Source organism: Cryptomeria japonica, chromosome 3, assembly GCF_030272615.1.
Source record: "Cryptomeria japonica chromosome 3, Sugi_1.0, whole genome shotgun sequence".
Lineage (NCBI taxonomy): Eukaryota > Viridiplantae > Streptophyta > Pinopsida > Cupressales > Cupressaceae > Cryptomeria > Cryptomeria japonica.
In genome coordinates, this window is record NC_081407.1 from 921,729,763 (window position 1) to 921,746,479 (window position 16,717).

Sequence of the window (16,717 nt, forward strand, 5' to 3'; positions counted from 1 at the left end):
CTTCACATTAACTAATTCTACAATTGATTATGCCTCACCTGCTCAACAAGTGGATATCTACATGCCAGACTTCTCCAATAATGACTCTAATACTTTTTATCATGGCATCTCTACAAATCCCAATGCCATATGTGCATATACTAAAAAATAAATGTTACACCATTATTGGATGCTCTGATATGATATGAGGGGAATTATTTTATGATTATTCAATGATCACTTATATAGGCATATTCAAACGACTTTAAATAGGAATATTTGGTTGTTTTAATCAAGGCAACTGGTTAACATCTTAGCACATAACCATTTTCTAACTGACAGGACAATGCAATATAAGTACCTACGCACTTTCATATTCTAACATTTGCCAATAAAATAATAATAAATGTTGTGATTAAGTCAGTTTTTACAATTGTGATATAAATATCCCAAATTTTGAACAAAAAGAATGTCATTAGAATATAAGTAGATATCGAGTAGAATAGAATTACAATAGAGCTGTAATAGATGACTAAAAATTATTAAGTCCATGAGCAAATTTTGGTATAATTTTCAATATGGAAGATTTAAATTAATCTTTTTGTTTGTAATTTAATTATGAATGTTTAAAAATTTAATAAATGTTAGTAACATTTCATATTTGGATGCTTGAATCTATACATGGTAATGGTGGCCTTATGAAAAAGGATATTATTTTACAAGAATTTCATTTGTAAAATTCCTTCAAGGTTTATATTTCAACAATAAAGAGACTACATGATGATGAATCATATTGTTAGAAGTTCAAAGTTGACTAGAACATTTTATAAATCTACAAGTGTCCAAGAAAATTTAGAGTTTGGATTCTCTTTTTCAACCCTTCCATTTTAAATTTTTTTTAATAATCTAATCATTTTAATTTTTTAACTCAGAAATAATTTAAATTTAATTATAATAGATTATTAATCTAAATTCTCTTTGAGATGGCAAAGGTGAATAGCCAAATATTATTTTGAGATGGTATATCAATAAATATATTGAATTAAACAACACTAAAAATTGAATGTTAAACAAGTTTTCTGTACATAAAATTGTTAAGAGTAAAATTAGGTTGATAAATAAAACTTAAAATAGCTATAGAGATAACTAAAAAAATATTTGGATTGCAACAAAAAATAGATAATTTTGAGTTGTTTTAGTCCATTAAGGCTTGATTATTTAAATATTGGGGAGATATATATCCCTTTTTAAGAGATGTATAATATATGTTAAACGATTTCAACCATTAACAAGAAGTAATACTTGACTATAGTAGGTATATTTTCAATTAACCTTATCATAGTCATAATAATTATCATCATAAAAACTATACTTATACAAAAAATAACGAATGGAAAAACACATGATTATCCTTTCTAAATTATATGAACAAGATCTTTATTTTTAAACTGAACTTAATTACTTTTTTTCAAGTAAAAATAATCTTTCAACGTTTCTATCAATACACCTGATAGTCCTGAAAATTAGTATGCAAAAATTATGTGTCCCTGTCAAAATATTAGTCATTTTGATTTAATGATGCTCTCTGTTCTTGCCCTCATTGTTTAGGGTTTGAGGTTTATGTATATCCGCGTAAGTCTTTTATTCAAAACCCAAAGCTTGTTATATTTCTTCATTACCTTTTTGACTTAAAAGTGAGGGTCATTTTCATCATTGAAGGCACCATGTTTCCTTTCCTAGGCGTTATTTCTTTTGTCGGCCTCAAATGTTTTTCCTAAGTCTGCGTTGTTTTCCTATGCTTGGGCCCCTTTGATATTTTTAGCGGGCATTGATAAATTTTCTTAAGTCCAGTCTTAATATTTTGGACGAAGTCTCTATGATTAATTATCGAGATACTAAAAGTTCCATAAATTTGCATGTGCATCAAGTGGACGGTGATGTTTTAACCAAAGCAGAAAGGTGGTTGAAGGTTAGTGGCAAATGTTAGGTAGTCATTGTGGCTGACACATAAAGGGAGTACATATCTGATGGCCCTCGCAGTCCCACAAAGGAAGATGCAGGGAAGTTAAGGACCATGGCATCGCGAAATGATGCCATGTGTCCCAAGAAGATCAAATAAGTCTGACAGTGGGACCGCTAAAAGAGTTGAGTTGGAAGGTAATTTGGTGATACTTAGTCAGGCTTTCGATGGACCCACTTGCCACATTAGAAGGTCAATATCAAATTGACCGATGGTGATCATATGATGCGTCAGGTTGGATAGGATCTACAATGTAAAGTCGGAACGCATCTCAAAAGGGTGAATCAGTTTTCTTGCTTATCACTCCCGTGGGAAAATAAAGGAAGAAAGAACTAACCTTGTCGACGTGGGATAAAGGAAGACAAGTCGAGACACCTGGATGCCGACCGATTTTCAAAAGACCCATTCAAAAGGTTGTTTTTTGCGTCGAGTTGCATTAACAAGCAAAACTGACAGTTCCAAGGGAGCCATCTCAGCAAGTTCCATTGCCACCGCAATGAGAAGCTAAGATTTTCAGAGACATAAAGGAATAAGGATGCTTTCTGAGTTGGCAATGGAATGATCAAGGTCATGTCAACAAGATGAGAGGATGCATATTGTCAGAGATTCTCGGTAAGGCAAATCAAGGAACTGTCTATGAGAATAATTCAAAAGATAATGACTCAGTGCCCAAAAAAGGATTCTGAAGCTGAAGTTTTGCAGCCAAGGAACAACAAAATCAGAACAAAATCGTTCACATAAGGTGAGCCTCATTAGAATCAAAAGCGCTCTTTTAGGCTTGTGACAGCTGTTCCTCTAGCCCGAAGCTTGTTTTCTCACTTGTTTCTATAAAAGGGAATTCAAGGCCATGAGACAGGGTCCATAAATTTTGGTGCAAAATTTTGTTCCAGTTTCTTAGTCATGTATAGTGAGTCTAGGTGAAAGGAGCAAGCTGTAAAAGTCATTTACAGAGAAAATAGAGTGAGTCTAGGGTCATATTGTATGGAGGTTCTTGAAGGAGTTATATGTAAAATGTTTTGTAATAGGAGGCAACAGATTAAGTAAATAAAAACATGTTTCAAACCCATTTCTCCAGTGTGTGAATCTATCATGTTTTTGAATGAGTAGAATCAAGGGTTTTCTCATTCATTGCACTTTTGTGGTATATGTATTTTTGGCTCATTATTTTATCTAAGGGGTCAATTTAATGCCTGGGTGGAATTGAAGAGTGGTAGGGCTTATGCAGGGATTCAGATAAGTAGTTTGGGTTGGGATATGTATATGAGAAACATTGTAAGGCAATATTCTCTTACGATCTCATGGTATTAGATAAAATTTTGTTATATTTTCATTTTATGTCTTATGAATTCAGCTACCTAATGGATAAAGCATTGGTCACGGCGTGTAACTGTCTTTAATGTCAGTTTTGTGCGCAAAACTCACCGACAACTTGCTATTAATTTGATGAATATCAAAATATCTTTTCATTTTTATGCATATTGCTTTAACTTTTGAAAAAATCTAGTACTATGTGCTGCGGTCTACTCTTCTCACATGTATAACTGTTGTTTGCGAATCGTGTCACCCGTAAACACAAGAGTGTGAAATGTTGTTTTTATGGATGATTTCCTAAGTCAAACCCTGGGTTGGAATTAACCTTTGAATGAAATAGATAAATTCAAAAGAAAATCTTTTAAAGTAAAAGGCTGAATGTTATTAAGCTCAAGCTTGATTTAGTTGATAATGGTGATGATGCAATGCTCTTTCAATATATTCACAAGTAATGATGTAATAACATGACATGACAATACATAAAGGAATTAATCATGAAAATGTTTGTTGCATGAAGACTATTGCAATTTGCTTGTCCATAATTCTCATATATTGAAGTATATGGTGAGATGAAATGTTGCTTGATGGATTCTTATGATGTATGCGGAATCTTGTGGATGTTGATTATGAAAATAAATTGAAAGGATGATCCTAAAGAGTGTTGTCAAGGTACTACATAAATCAGGCCAACCTCCAACTATCATATTGAGGTATTTGGATTGGGGATCAACCGATGGGAACCGAGAAATGACATATTTAAAAATTCACCCCTTTGAGATGGACAAGGGTGCCTAACAACCTTAACCACTAGGACAAGGGCGCCTAGCACCCTTGTCCACCCAGATCACCATACGATCATATGATGACAATTTTGTAGTACAAATTCCAAAAATATGCTTGGATAAGAGCTAGGAGAAAACACAATAAGGAAATCAGTCAAAAACAAGTTGCAATTTAGGACACTACACCAGCCAAGGATAAAAATTCTTAATTCTAGTTGTCTAGTTTTTTAGCAATCTTACTTTTAATGCAAAATGACCTAGATATCTTTTTTGTGCAAGTATTCTAATAGTTTAATCCTTATAATGTTGATATTTAGTAAATCATAGGTCTAATACGCAAGGAATCTAGATATCTTCAAATCATCTAAAATAAAAATAAGACACACCTATAATTGATATTAAAAGAAGAGTTTCAAATAAACTTTTTTTCTCTTCCATCACATAAAAATGTAATCTGCCCCATCAAATTCACTTTCTATTAGGTGGGACTTCCTTCCTTTATTATGTATTACTCACCAATAATGAATAATTCGTGAATTTCTACGTCTTTCTCTCTTGTAAATAGTTATCACTCCTAAATAAGTGAAGTGTATCCATCCTTCGAATAATGAGACGAACTTGATATGTAGTTTCGTTACTATTCTTAATTTTTATCTCTCTCAACATGTATGGATGAATATTAGTTTTGATCTTAAAGAATTATTTGTATTTTATAGGAAAGGAATATAAAACGGACATGGGATTAAAAATATTGATAATGCACAATGATTAAAAGCATTAAAATAAACAAATCTCTTAGAAAATAATTCAATTGTATAGTTTAAAATTGTAAGAAATATTGAGTACTGATTCGTCATTAACATGGAAATAAGAAAATGAGTCATTTTCGCTTACTCTATATGTGATCAAGATCATTTGAATCACAATTATGGATCTGAAGTGGGGTAGGAAATGACTAAATTAAGAATTGAGATAATCGATCCCTATGAAACAGTACAAATAGGAACCCCCAAGAAAATAAATACATGGACATTTTGGCACTTATTCCCTTGAAATTAGTGTTATGTCATGATACATAGAAATGGAAGTAGCGAATGGTGCATTACATGAATTTAAAATATTAAATTATGATTAGATAGCTACGATTTGTTAAAGGAAACAAATGTTCTCTTTAAAGGAAAGCCATAAAACCAGTCAAGTTTTCTTTACAAGAGAAAACTACACACGTATGCATTAGTGTCTTGGATATATGCTTCAAATGGAAGGGCTGCTATAGAAGGATATGTGAATTAGGCTAAGTTAAAAACTAACATAAGTCATATGATCTATTTCCTATCTTTCCTCATATAGTTTAGAAAGATAAAGGGAAAAATATAAGGGAAGGAAAGAAAGAACAAAAAGGACTTTGGAAAGAAGAGTGAAAGTAGACTAGGAAGTGTACACGAAAATGAGTTTGCTAATTCAAGAAAACTATGTGTGTAATGACTTACACCTTTAAGCATGAGAAAGATCACTCGCAGTACAATTAATACTTGTCGAATTTGAAATATGAATAACTTTCTAGAGTTTGAGGAAATAAGGCAGGTAAATGATATTATCTAAAAATGAAAAGGACAAAGAGTAGAATAGCAAGATACTTATGTAGGCTATCATTTTTTCTAAATCATATAAATATATTTAAGTACAAAAATATTTGATTACGAAAATTGGCTTAGCAATTAAGGTACACATTATGCAAACTTTTAATTGAAGCTTTTTCGAGATCACATTATCACCAGGTTTGAAGTCCCTTATGAGGTTATAACAAAAAATGTTATGTGCTTCAAGTCTTTGGATTTCACTAATCTCTATCTTGAATATAAAATAGACTTTTATCACTCTCCCCCATATCAAAATTGAGTGTTTAATGAATATTATCAAAAGAATATTTGGAAAGAACGAAAACACTTTTGACTCCAAATTGAGGCAGTACTTTGGGCTGACCAAGTTACACCCAATAAATAAATAAGAAAATGATGATATGAGCTAGTATATGGGATGGATGTGATATTACCTATTAACAAATTATTGTTAAAAAATATACGTGTACAAGAATCATCTATGGAATCGGATGATGTTTCTGCTTATAGGTAAAATCAAATGTTTGAAATAAATATAATTTGAAGGGGAGCTCATTTTATTAATACAAAAAGGCAACAAGTGAAAAATTTGTTTGACAAAAGAGCGAGTACTATAAAAATTAAAATTTGAGATTTCATTCTAAATTGGAGTATTTGATGTCACGACAAAGGAAAGAATTAAAAGTTTGATACCTTACGATTGAGTCCCTAAATAGTTGAGAATTAAAATGGAGAGGATTTCAATTTCATGAAAATCTTAACCATAGAATATAAAGAATTGCTTATACATGGATTGTTTAAAAAATACATCTCCTTTTACTCAACCCTTCTCTTTTGATGCATATTTATATATTCCCTTTATCTATGACTTATGCACCCACAGATATCGTTGACACATGGTGAAGTATGTGTGTATACTTTTCGCATTGGTCAACATCCCAAGAAAGAACTAATCCTTACTATATCTCATTGGAACGTTCATGAAGCACGTTAATGTACATACTATAATTTTCTCCGTGACATGGTAGAGGATATGAAGGTGATGCTTAAAAATATTGTCACTTTTGATAATTTACAAATGAATCAATAAACCATATTGAGTGTTGAGAAGTTTAGGTGGTTAAGTGAGCGTATAGGCATCATGAATCCTAGTAGATAGTTCATAGTTTCATGTTATTTAGCTTTTACTCTAGCAAGCTATACAACAAGTGAGATAATATCATGCACCTTAGAATGTTTTAATGACCCATTCCAATTAAAGGCTAGGTTTTCCGAAAAGGATTTTTTTAAACTAATAGTATATCCACTATGTTTAATGCTAGTTAAATTTCTTTTAATGTGATTTACATGTCAGTGCAAGTTCATGCATGTGTTAATTCCCATAAGAAATTGTTAGAACTATATCTTTCTATCTTATCATTGATCATAAACTAGGGTAGGAAATTTTTTTACCATTTCAACTTGCTCTAAATAAAAACTTTTTAGTTAAAAATGGCTAAATTTAGCACTTCAAAAGACAAACTAAAAAATGACGTAGATTTATGGTATTTGTTACCCACATGTTAAATGAAACAAAAAAGTGGGAAAGACATTTTAGATTATGAAATACAATGTAAATTTTAAAAATTGTAGATTTGTAAATCCCATTGTTATGAAAAACTGTAGAAAGAAGTCATGATCCTGTAGTTCACAAAATTTTTAAAGGAAACAAACATGCCTCATCTATAATCTAGGCCAATCTAATAGAATTTATTCACATAAACAAAAATTAGACTAGATTAAGAGATGATAGTTGGGTATGATAAATTTTGATAGTTGAAACACGTGCTTTTAACAAAAGTAGTTTCAAGTAGATAACTCTTAGCTCTATGGCTAAAGAATGGTTTCCTTTGCAAAGTACAGTAAGATCTAATTGATGTATGTTTCGGAACTAGTGCATCTCCGTCTCTACAATACTTGAGACCTTACATAAGAATTGTACACAGCTTGAGGTAAATTTAATGGCTCTAAGTCAAGTTTACGTTTGCGAATTTGAACATAAACCCTATGCAATGCAAAACTATACTCTTTTGGTTGTCTATATGATGTGTAACAGTTCTCCACTTTCATGATATCTATGGGTTTGTAGAATGCATTGGTGTAATAAACATGGAAGCTGTATCGAAATGCCTAAACATGTGAATAGGGTAAGGAAATATATGTAACGAATAGGTAGGTGGGATAGGAGAAGAGGTCGAACTTTTCTACAAAGATATGCTAATTGTGTCTAGTCAATGTATCAAAGCATTTTCTTAAAGAAAGACCAAAAACTAAGTGAGAAATGACACGAGTATGCAAATTTCCTGCTATTAAGAATTCCATCCCCAAACGTCTAATACTAAAATTTGATTGTAGATAATAAAATGATAATTTATAATTTTGTACCATCGCGCTAGTGTAAGCTTATCATTTAAAAAATACATTCATCTATTTCTCAACTTGAAAATTCTAAAACTAATCTAATTATTGCTTATTTGTTTACCTTTATTTTCTTTTTCAGAAGCAACCTCCCAAATGTCCTCAACCACTTGGAATAATGCGTTAATGCCAAGTGGCAGTCCCAGGTGTTTGCATCAAAATCTATCATTGCGTTAAGAAGTCTAGAAGAAGTGTTGGCAATAAATAGTCGTTGCTCTCTCGCAGCATTCAAACTAATCTATCAATATCAACGTTGCAAACACGGCTCGAGATAAAAATTACCTGCAAGTCTTCCACCGTACGCGGCAACTAGAACATGATGCTGTGTCCAAGTAGATCATCTATATCTGTAATTTGGCTATAAAATCTATATGTGTAGAGGTTGTGGTGAGATGAAGTTCAAATTTTGATTCGAGTTGCAGGTCAAACGGGTAAAATAGTTTCGTGTGGTCGATGCAGGATAATGAAGTGGACTGTATGTTCGACGCTCAAAGTATATATATCTATTTTTAATCTTAAGCGAAAATAGATAGACATTATCCTTGTAGAACCGTGAGCAAGCTAAAAGAGACGCATCAGCGTTATCCAACAAATGAAATTGAATGTAGTCGTGTTGTTACGATAAGGGGGCATCAAACAAATTCAAATTAAGGTTGAGGAGTTTACATTTTCCTTATCATTTGGTGGCAAAGTCTATTTCGAAATGGTTTCTAGGACAGGGTCCCGCAATGACCGATTCAATTGCAAACTATAAATACCCAACCGTGTCTTGTGATTTTCATTAACGAGTATTGCATCTACTAAATCACAAGTATTGCATTTTACAGCCAAAATCGTAGCCTTTGTTGGTTTCATATTTAGCTTTTGAAAGAAGTCAGTTTGTTGGAATTGCAGGCAAGCGGTTCAAGAACATCATGGCGGCCAGAGGTATGTATATAGAGCAATTATTGTTAAAAATGTTATTGAAAGAGCAGTGGCGTATGTTTTTATTGTGATTGTGATTTTTTAATGAACCGTTGGATTTGAATGCCCTGCAGTTGGAGTGTGTTATGGAATGTTAGGGAATCTGCCCAGCCCGCGCGAGGTCGTAGAGTTGTTAAAGCGCCACAACATCGGAAAAGTGAGGATTTTCGAGGCACATCACGAAGCTCTGAGAGCCCTGGAAAACACAGGCATAGAAGTAATAGTGGGAGTGAGGAACGAGGAGCTTGAGAAGATAGCAGGCAACCAGGCGGCAGCCAACGGGTGGGTGAAGGACAACGTTGGCGCCTTCTACCCGGCGGCCAACATCAAATACATTTCAGTGGGAAACGAGGTGTTGCATTACGGAAACGAGAAATATGTCTCATATCTCGTCCCTGCAATGCGAAACATTCAGACCGCAGTCCGCAACGCCAATCTGCACAAGGATATAAGGGTGTCCACCACCCACGCCTCATCTGTGCTGGGGAATTCTTATCCGCCTTCGCAGGGAGAGTTCCGCAACGATCTCAAGAGCACACTCCGCCCCCTGCTGAACTTGTTGGCTGAGAACGGGTCTCCATTCATGGCGAATGTGTACCCTTATTTCAGCTATGCCGGCAACAAGGCCCACATATCCCTAGACTATGCGCTCTTCAAGCCCTCTGCCCCGGTGGTCCACGACGAAGGTCGTGAATACAGGAACTTGTTCGATGCCATGGTGGACGCTCTCATTGCCGCGTGTGAGAGAGCGGGACATCCAGACCTACCACTGCTCGTTACAGAGAGTGGGTGGCCCTCTGCGGGAGATGATCATGATCATGAGGCCCGGGCGGCCACCGTGGACAACGCCAGGGTCTACAATAACAACCTCATCAGGCACGTCTCCTCCAACCAGGGAACGCCCAGGAGACCTGGAAAGCCCATCCACACCTACGTTTTCTCCTTGTTCAACGAGAATTTGAAGCCCGGACCAGAGATCGAGCGCCATTTCGGCCTCTTCTATCCCAATAAAAATCCAGTTTACCCCGTCAACTTCACTCCCTACTAGGTGTGACGGTATGGACGTCCTTTCCTATCACTCACCAATAAAACACAAGGCCCGGCTTTCTACGCCTTTCTCTGTTGTAAAAAATTACCACTCCTAAATAAGTTAAGTGTATCGCTCTTTCCCTCATATAATCCATCCTTTGAATAATGAGTCCAACTTGACGTAGACTCACTTTACTTTTCTCAGTATTTATCTCTCCCAACATGCATCGCTGGCTTCATTTAAACAATTGTTTGTATTTTAATGGAAAGAAATGAAAAACAACAACGTTCGATAAGATATATGGATTAAAAGCATTAAATAATTAAATGTTTTAGGAAATAATAAAAACCTATAATAAAAAGTCTATAATCTATAATAGAGTGTGTGAATGCTCATATTTGCAATTTAGTATAATACAATTGGGATAACATATTTTTTTACTTTATAGCATGCATCTTTATTTTTAAATATGTGCTATAGATGATGTTATTGTTACCATAACACCCTGCTTAAATTCCATTGTACTATATATTTATGCCTGTGTAAAAACCAGTCACCACCATTCAATAAATTAATCAAGCATTTATTTTATAATCTAGTACCAAATCCTAGTACACAACCAAACGATGGAATAACCAATGATAAAGGAGTGTTATGTTCACAATGGTGACAATGTGATCGTGTAAAAGATCTATGGAGTCCACTGTGCATGAAAGGCAATAGAATTTTGAGCATGCACTTGTGACAAATGTAATAATTGCATTACGTTCTTCCCATTCCCAACCATGTATGGAAATCTAGAGGTGAACATTTGTGTATGCAAGGACGCCTAGAATAAAGGTTGAAGGTGTTTTTGTTTCCCTTACAACCTTGCCAAGACTTTGTTGAAATTGCATTAGAAGAATAGATTAGAATGAAACTTATAACTATCATCATCGCAATTATGAAGCAATGAGCCATTTCCTATATCTATAGGAGTTTGGCGAGTTCAGAACTATGGAGTCATTATGGGGAAATATTATTGTCTAGTGATAGGGTTCCTGTTGGCAAGGATATGCATTTAAATATAGCGAGCCATACACCTATGAGATTTGTGATAATCTCTATGCCATTTCTTGAAGACGAAGCGTATTTTATCAGAGGTTACATTTGGAAGGAATCTCATAATCTTAATATGTGTGTGAATGATTGAAGAATGACTGGTGCAATGTATGAAATAAAAGATTACCTGGTTGCATAGAAGGTAAATGTTACTGTCGAATTGAACAATGGTGAAGGATATTAATCCAATCACAGGAATCTTTCGAGGAAATATGATCTTCTTTCTTTCTTCTTTTCTTTTCTTCTCTGCTTTCTTTTCTCTTTTACCCTTATTTTGAAGGTAACATGACTTGAATTTATTTGATACTAAAGAGCATTATGATTCATTAGAGATTTATATGAGATACTCATAAGAAGAAGAATTTTTTTCATGACAAGGATTGTATTTGTTTGCATTTTTTTTATGGAGATTCCATTAAACAAGTGTCTTGGATTCAATTTCCATAGGTGGAGAATAAAAATTCAAATGCAACTAATGAATACAATTTTATAAGGATAGCAAGCAGAAAAGAAAAATCATCAATAGATGTAATAAGTTATTAGATTGGAATAGTAGAGATGATAAAGCCATGGATATCATTGGCCTTTCTCTTTCAAACTCTAGATTTCACGATATAGAATTAAAAAAATCACCAACAAAATTTGGGACAATCCAAATAAATCGTTTGGGGCAAAATCACTCAATGCTCTTTTTTTCCTAAAACTTCAATTATTCAGTTTCAGAATGGAAGATGGAATCACAATTTCAAATAACATAAGTGGTTTTAGGTCTCTCATTAGGCAACTAGTAGAAGTCAAGGAGGCAACAGATAATGGTGATGGTAAAGCTATCTTGTTAAATAGTTTTCCTTCAAAGTACAATAGTTAATGTTATTCCTGTAGTTAGTCAAATGACTTCACAAACCTTAAGAGATATGATTCCAACCCTTTTAGCTTAATAAAAGAGAACAAAATATGATTCTCAATAGGATAATGCACTATATTCATGAAGAAACAGTAAAAGGTCTAGTCCTAACAAAGAGAGAATTAAATATCTTGATTGTAAACAAAATGGTCACACAACTCAGTTATGTAGAACTCAAAACAATGATGTAATTAAAGGAAAAATCGAGGTAAAATGAAGTTAAATTAGTATATGCTGAGGATGAAGATTCAATTGATGATGAATATTTTATCAATGATTCTTCTCTGGGTTGAATTAATAGACCTGTACTTTGAGCCTTCACATTTCAAGGCACGTGGCAGTGCCGCATGGAAGAATTTTCATCATCTCAAGATAGATTTTCACCTTAAAATGATATTTTGCATGCAAAGATTTTTTTGTTTGTTTTCTTTCCTCTTTTTATGCTAATTGTTTTGAAGAAAATACACGTATTGTGAAGGTTGATTTTTCTAGACAGGTAAGGGATTTGGTGTTGAGTACAATCTAGATTGTTGTCTACTAAGTTTATGAGGATGCAAAAAATAGTTGTACCCTTCTAATGGTCATCAAACAACTTGATGGAACTCTCTCACGACTTAAAACTGATTATTGTCGAATAATTCAAAAATATATGATTCAAGAGTTTGGGACAGAGAACTCAAGAATTTCGCTCAAAGCTACACCCTTCCGAGGATCGCAAGGTCTGATTAATTAAGAGTGGGAGAGGCCCGTACCATTACATATCCACAGAAAATGTGCCACCTAGGGCGCATGAGAGATGCACACCTAGCTAAAGAAAAAATATCAAAAATAGAAAGGAACTACCAAGGAGAGACGAAGACCAGAAACAAAACCAACAAACAAAAACCACTAAAACGAAGCCAACTCTAAAGAAATGAAGAGATGCTCTATTGGGCGTAGGCGTTACCCTCTTGCCAAACTTTTCATAGACCTAAAACTTTATCAGAGAAAGAGATTAAGTTGAAATGGTAACAGATCACTAGTCAAGGTGTAGAAACAATTTATTTGCCACAAAAATTTTAAAGAATTTATGACAAATTCTTCACATTTTTTATAGTTTAGGTTGATCTAGAACTTTTAATATGAACATGTTGTAGCCTGGCTAGTATATTTATGCTAGGCTCACCACTATGAAATGATCTCCATTAGGTCTTTAAGGGAAGTCGAGCATCTCCGGATGAACATCCAAGATTAGTATGCACATCCAGTATCTAATAGAATCACATACTACTATGCCATAAAGCAATATCAAGCATAGTTAATTTCCCACTATTAAGACCTTAGAGGAAAGTGAGTGGAATTTTAGCTCCTCGCAGATGAATCAGTTTTAGTAGCATGCACGAATAGATTCAACATTATAAAATCATAAAAAAAAGGATGAAATAGAAGAACAAAAGATTGAATTTACGTGGGCAAAACCGTTTTGGGTAAAAGATCCTACACCCCAAAACTAGAGAGCATTTGTAGTTTTCAACAACACATGTATAGTTAAAATACATGTGTTGTTGAAAACTATGGAGATTGGCATTTTAGCTCGATAATATAGCATCACAAATGCCATAAAATGAACTCCTCTCACCAGCATTTCCTCTAGAAACACATGTTCGTAGAGCTTTGAGTGCACATAGAAGCAACTTCTAAATACAACACCCAATCATGAATATGCCACATGCAAGGGACACTGGTCAAATATAACTACACCTTTCAAGGAAAACCATTTGATGTAGACACAACACAAAATTAAAAGTTGCATCCATGCACAACTCAACTTGCAATAGGAACTTTCAAACTTGACTCTTGGAAGTGGTTGCCAACTTGCTACCGAATAGGGATGAAGCTATGGTTAACTCAAAAGTGCCTTGACACATATTACCATCTCGTGCTTCTCCAGAATGTTTTCACAAACGTATTTCTGCAAAGGAGTGCCCAAGTGACATTTGGTACTATGGTGGACTTCCGAGTAGAAGGCACAAGCTACAAGTGTCGCATCAAGTGCCTAGTTGACAAGTAGCAGTCTATCGCGACCTCCTCACTATGCATGTGGGATTATCCTATCATACAGGACCCACAAAGTTATAAGGATAACTATTAAACTTAGGAACTCAGGATATAACAATATTATCATCTTATATTATTCAAAAAATAAATGCAAGGACTCAAAGGTTGTGACACCTTAATCCCCCCGGGGCCTTCATTAAGTTCAAACATAGCTGGCCATACAATCCAACAAAAAATTCACTAAACTAGATATATTATTTTATATCATAGACAACTACTTCTAGGTGCCTCAACCTCTATTCGCCAACCATCTTTTACTCTCATCATTGAGTGTCTGTCTATGCATCCCCTATACATAATATTTTCATGCCATAGCTCAAAAGAATATCAATATCAATTTTACACACCTAACAATACATGGATGCCATGATCAATCAAGTATGTAACGTCCTTGATTATTTATATATGTGAAGTAACAAAAACTTCACATTAACTAATTCTACAATTGATTATGCCTCACCTGCTCAACAAGTGGATATCTACATGCCAGACTTCTCCAATAATGACTCTAATACTTTTTATCATGGCATCTCTACAAATCCCAATGCCATATGTGCATATACTAAAAAATAAATGTTACACCATTATTGGATGCTCTGATATGATATGAGGGGAATTATTTTATGATTATTCAATGATCACTTATATAGGCATATTCAAACGACTTTAAATAGGAATATTTGGTTGTTTTAATCAAGGCAACTGGTTAACATCTTAGCACATAACCATTTTCTAACTGACAGGACAATGCAATATAAGTACCTACGCACTTTCATATTCTAACATTTGCCAATAAAATAATAATAAATGTTGTGATTAAGTCAGTTTTTACAATTGTGATATAAATATCCCAAATTTTGAACAAAAAGAATGTCATTAGAATATAAGTAGATATCGAGTAGAATAGAATTACAATAGAGCTGTAATAGATGACTAAAAATTATTAAGTCCATGAGCAAATTTTGGTATAATTTTCAATATGGAAGATTTAAATTAATCTTTTTGTTTGTAATTTAATTATGAATGTTTAAAAATTTAATAAATGTTAGTAACATTTCATATTTGGATGCTTGAATCTATACATGGTAATGGTGGCCTTATGAAAAAGGATATTATTTTACAAGAATTTCATTTGTAAAATTCCTTCAAGGTTTATATTTCAACAATAAAGAGACTACATGATGATGAATCATATTGTTAGAAGTTCAAAGTTGACTAGAACATTTTATAAATCTACAAGTGTCCAAGAAAATTTAGAGTTTGGATTCTCTTTTTCAACCCTTCCATTTTAAATTTTTTTTAATAATCTAATCATTTTAATTTTTTAACTCAGAAATAATTTAAATTTAATTATAATAGATTATTAATCTAAATTCTCTTTGAGATGGCAAAGGTGAATAGCCAAATATTATTTTGAGATGGTATATCAATAAATATATTGAATTAAACAACACTAAAAATTGAATGTTAAACAAGTTTTCTGTACATAAAATTGTTAAGAGTAAAATTAGGTTGATAAATAAAACTTAAAATAGCTATAGAGATAACTAAAAAAATATTTGGATTGCAACAAAAAATAGATAATTTTGAGTTGTTTTAGTCCATTAAGGCTTGATTATTTAAATATTGGGGAGATATATATCCCTTTTTAAGAGATGTATAATATATGTTAAACGATTTCAACCATTAACAAGAAGTAATACTTGACTATAGTAGGTATATTTTCAATTAACCTTATCATAGTCATAATAATTATCATCATAAAAACTATACTTATACAAAAAATAACGAATGGAAAAACACATGATTATCCTTTCTAAATTATATGAACAAGATCTTTATTTTTAAACTGAACTTAATTACTTTTTTTCAAGTAAAAATAATCTTTCAACGTTTCTATCAATACACCTGATAGTCCTGAAAATTAGTATGCAAAAATTATGTGTCCCTGTCAAAATATTAGTCATTTTGATTTAATGATGCTCTCTGTTCTTGCCCTCATTGTTTAGGGTTTGAGGTTTATGTATATCCGCGTAAGTCTTTTATTCAAAACCCAAAGCTTGTTATATTTCTTCATTACCTTTTTGACTTAAAAGTGAGGGTCATTTTCATCATTGAAGGCACCATGTTTCCTTTCCTAGGCGTTATTTCTTTTGTCGGCCTCAAATGTTTTTCCTAAGTCTGCGTTGTTTTCCTATGCTTGGGCCCCTTTGATATTTTTAGCGGGCATTGATAAATTTTCTTAAGTCCAGTCTTAATATTTTGGACGAAGTCTCTATGATTAATTATCGAGATACTAAAAGTTCCATAAATTTGCATGTGCATCAAGTGGACGGTGATGTTTTAACCAAAGCAGAAAGGTGGTTGAAGGTTAGTGGCAAATGTTAGGTAGTCATTGTGGCTGACACATAAAGGGAGTACATATCTGATGGCCCTCGCAGTCCCACAAAGGAA

At 33.4% G+C, this 16,717-nt stretch overlaps 1 protein-coding gene across 1 annotated transcript; it reads left to right on the forward strand.

The window, feature by feature from the left end:
* Nucleotides 1-8,936: 8,936 nt before the first annotated feature.
* Nucleotides 8,937-10,364, forward strand: LOC131873909 (glucan endo-1,3-beta-glucosidase-like). The gene is made up of 2 exons (XM_059217013.1): nt 8,937-9,095; nt 9,206-10,364. Exons 1-2 carry the CDS (start codon nt 9,083-9,085, stop codon nt 10,177-10,179), a joined length of 987 nt encoding a protein of 328 aa, XP_059072996.1. The 5' UTR covers nt 8,937-9,082; the 3' UTR covers nt 10,180-10,364.
* Nucleotides 10,365-16,717: the final 6,353 nt, after the last annotated feature.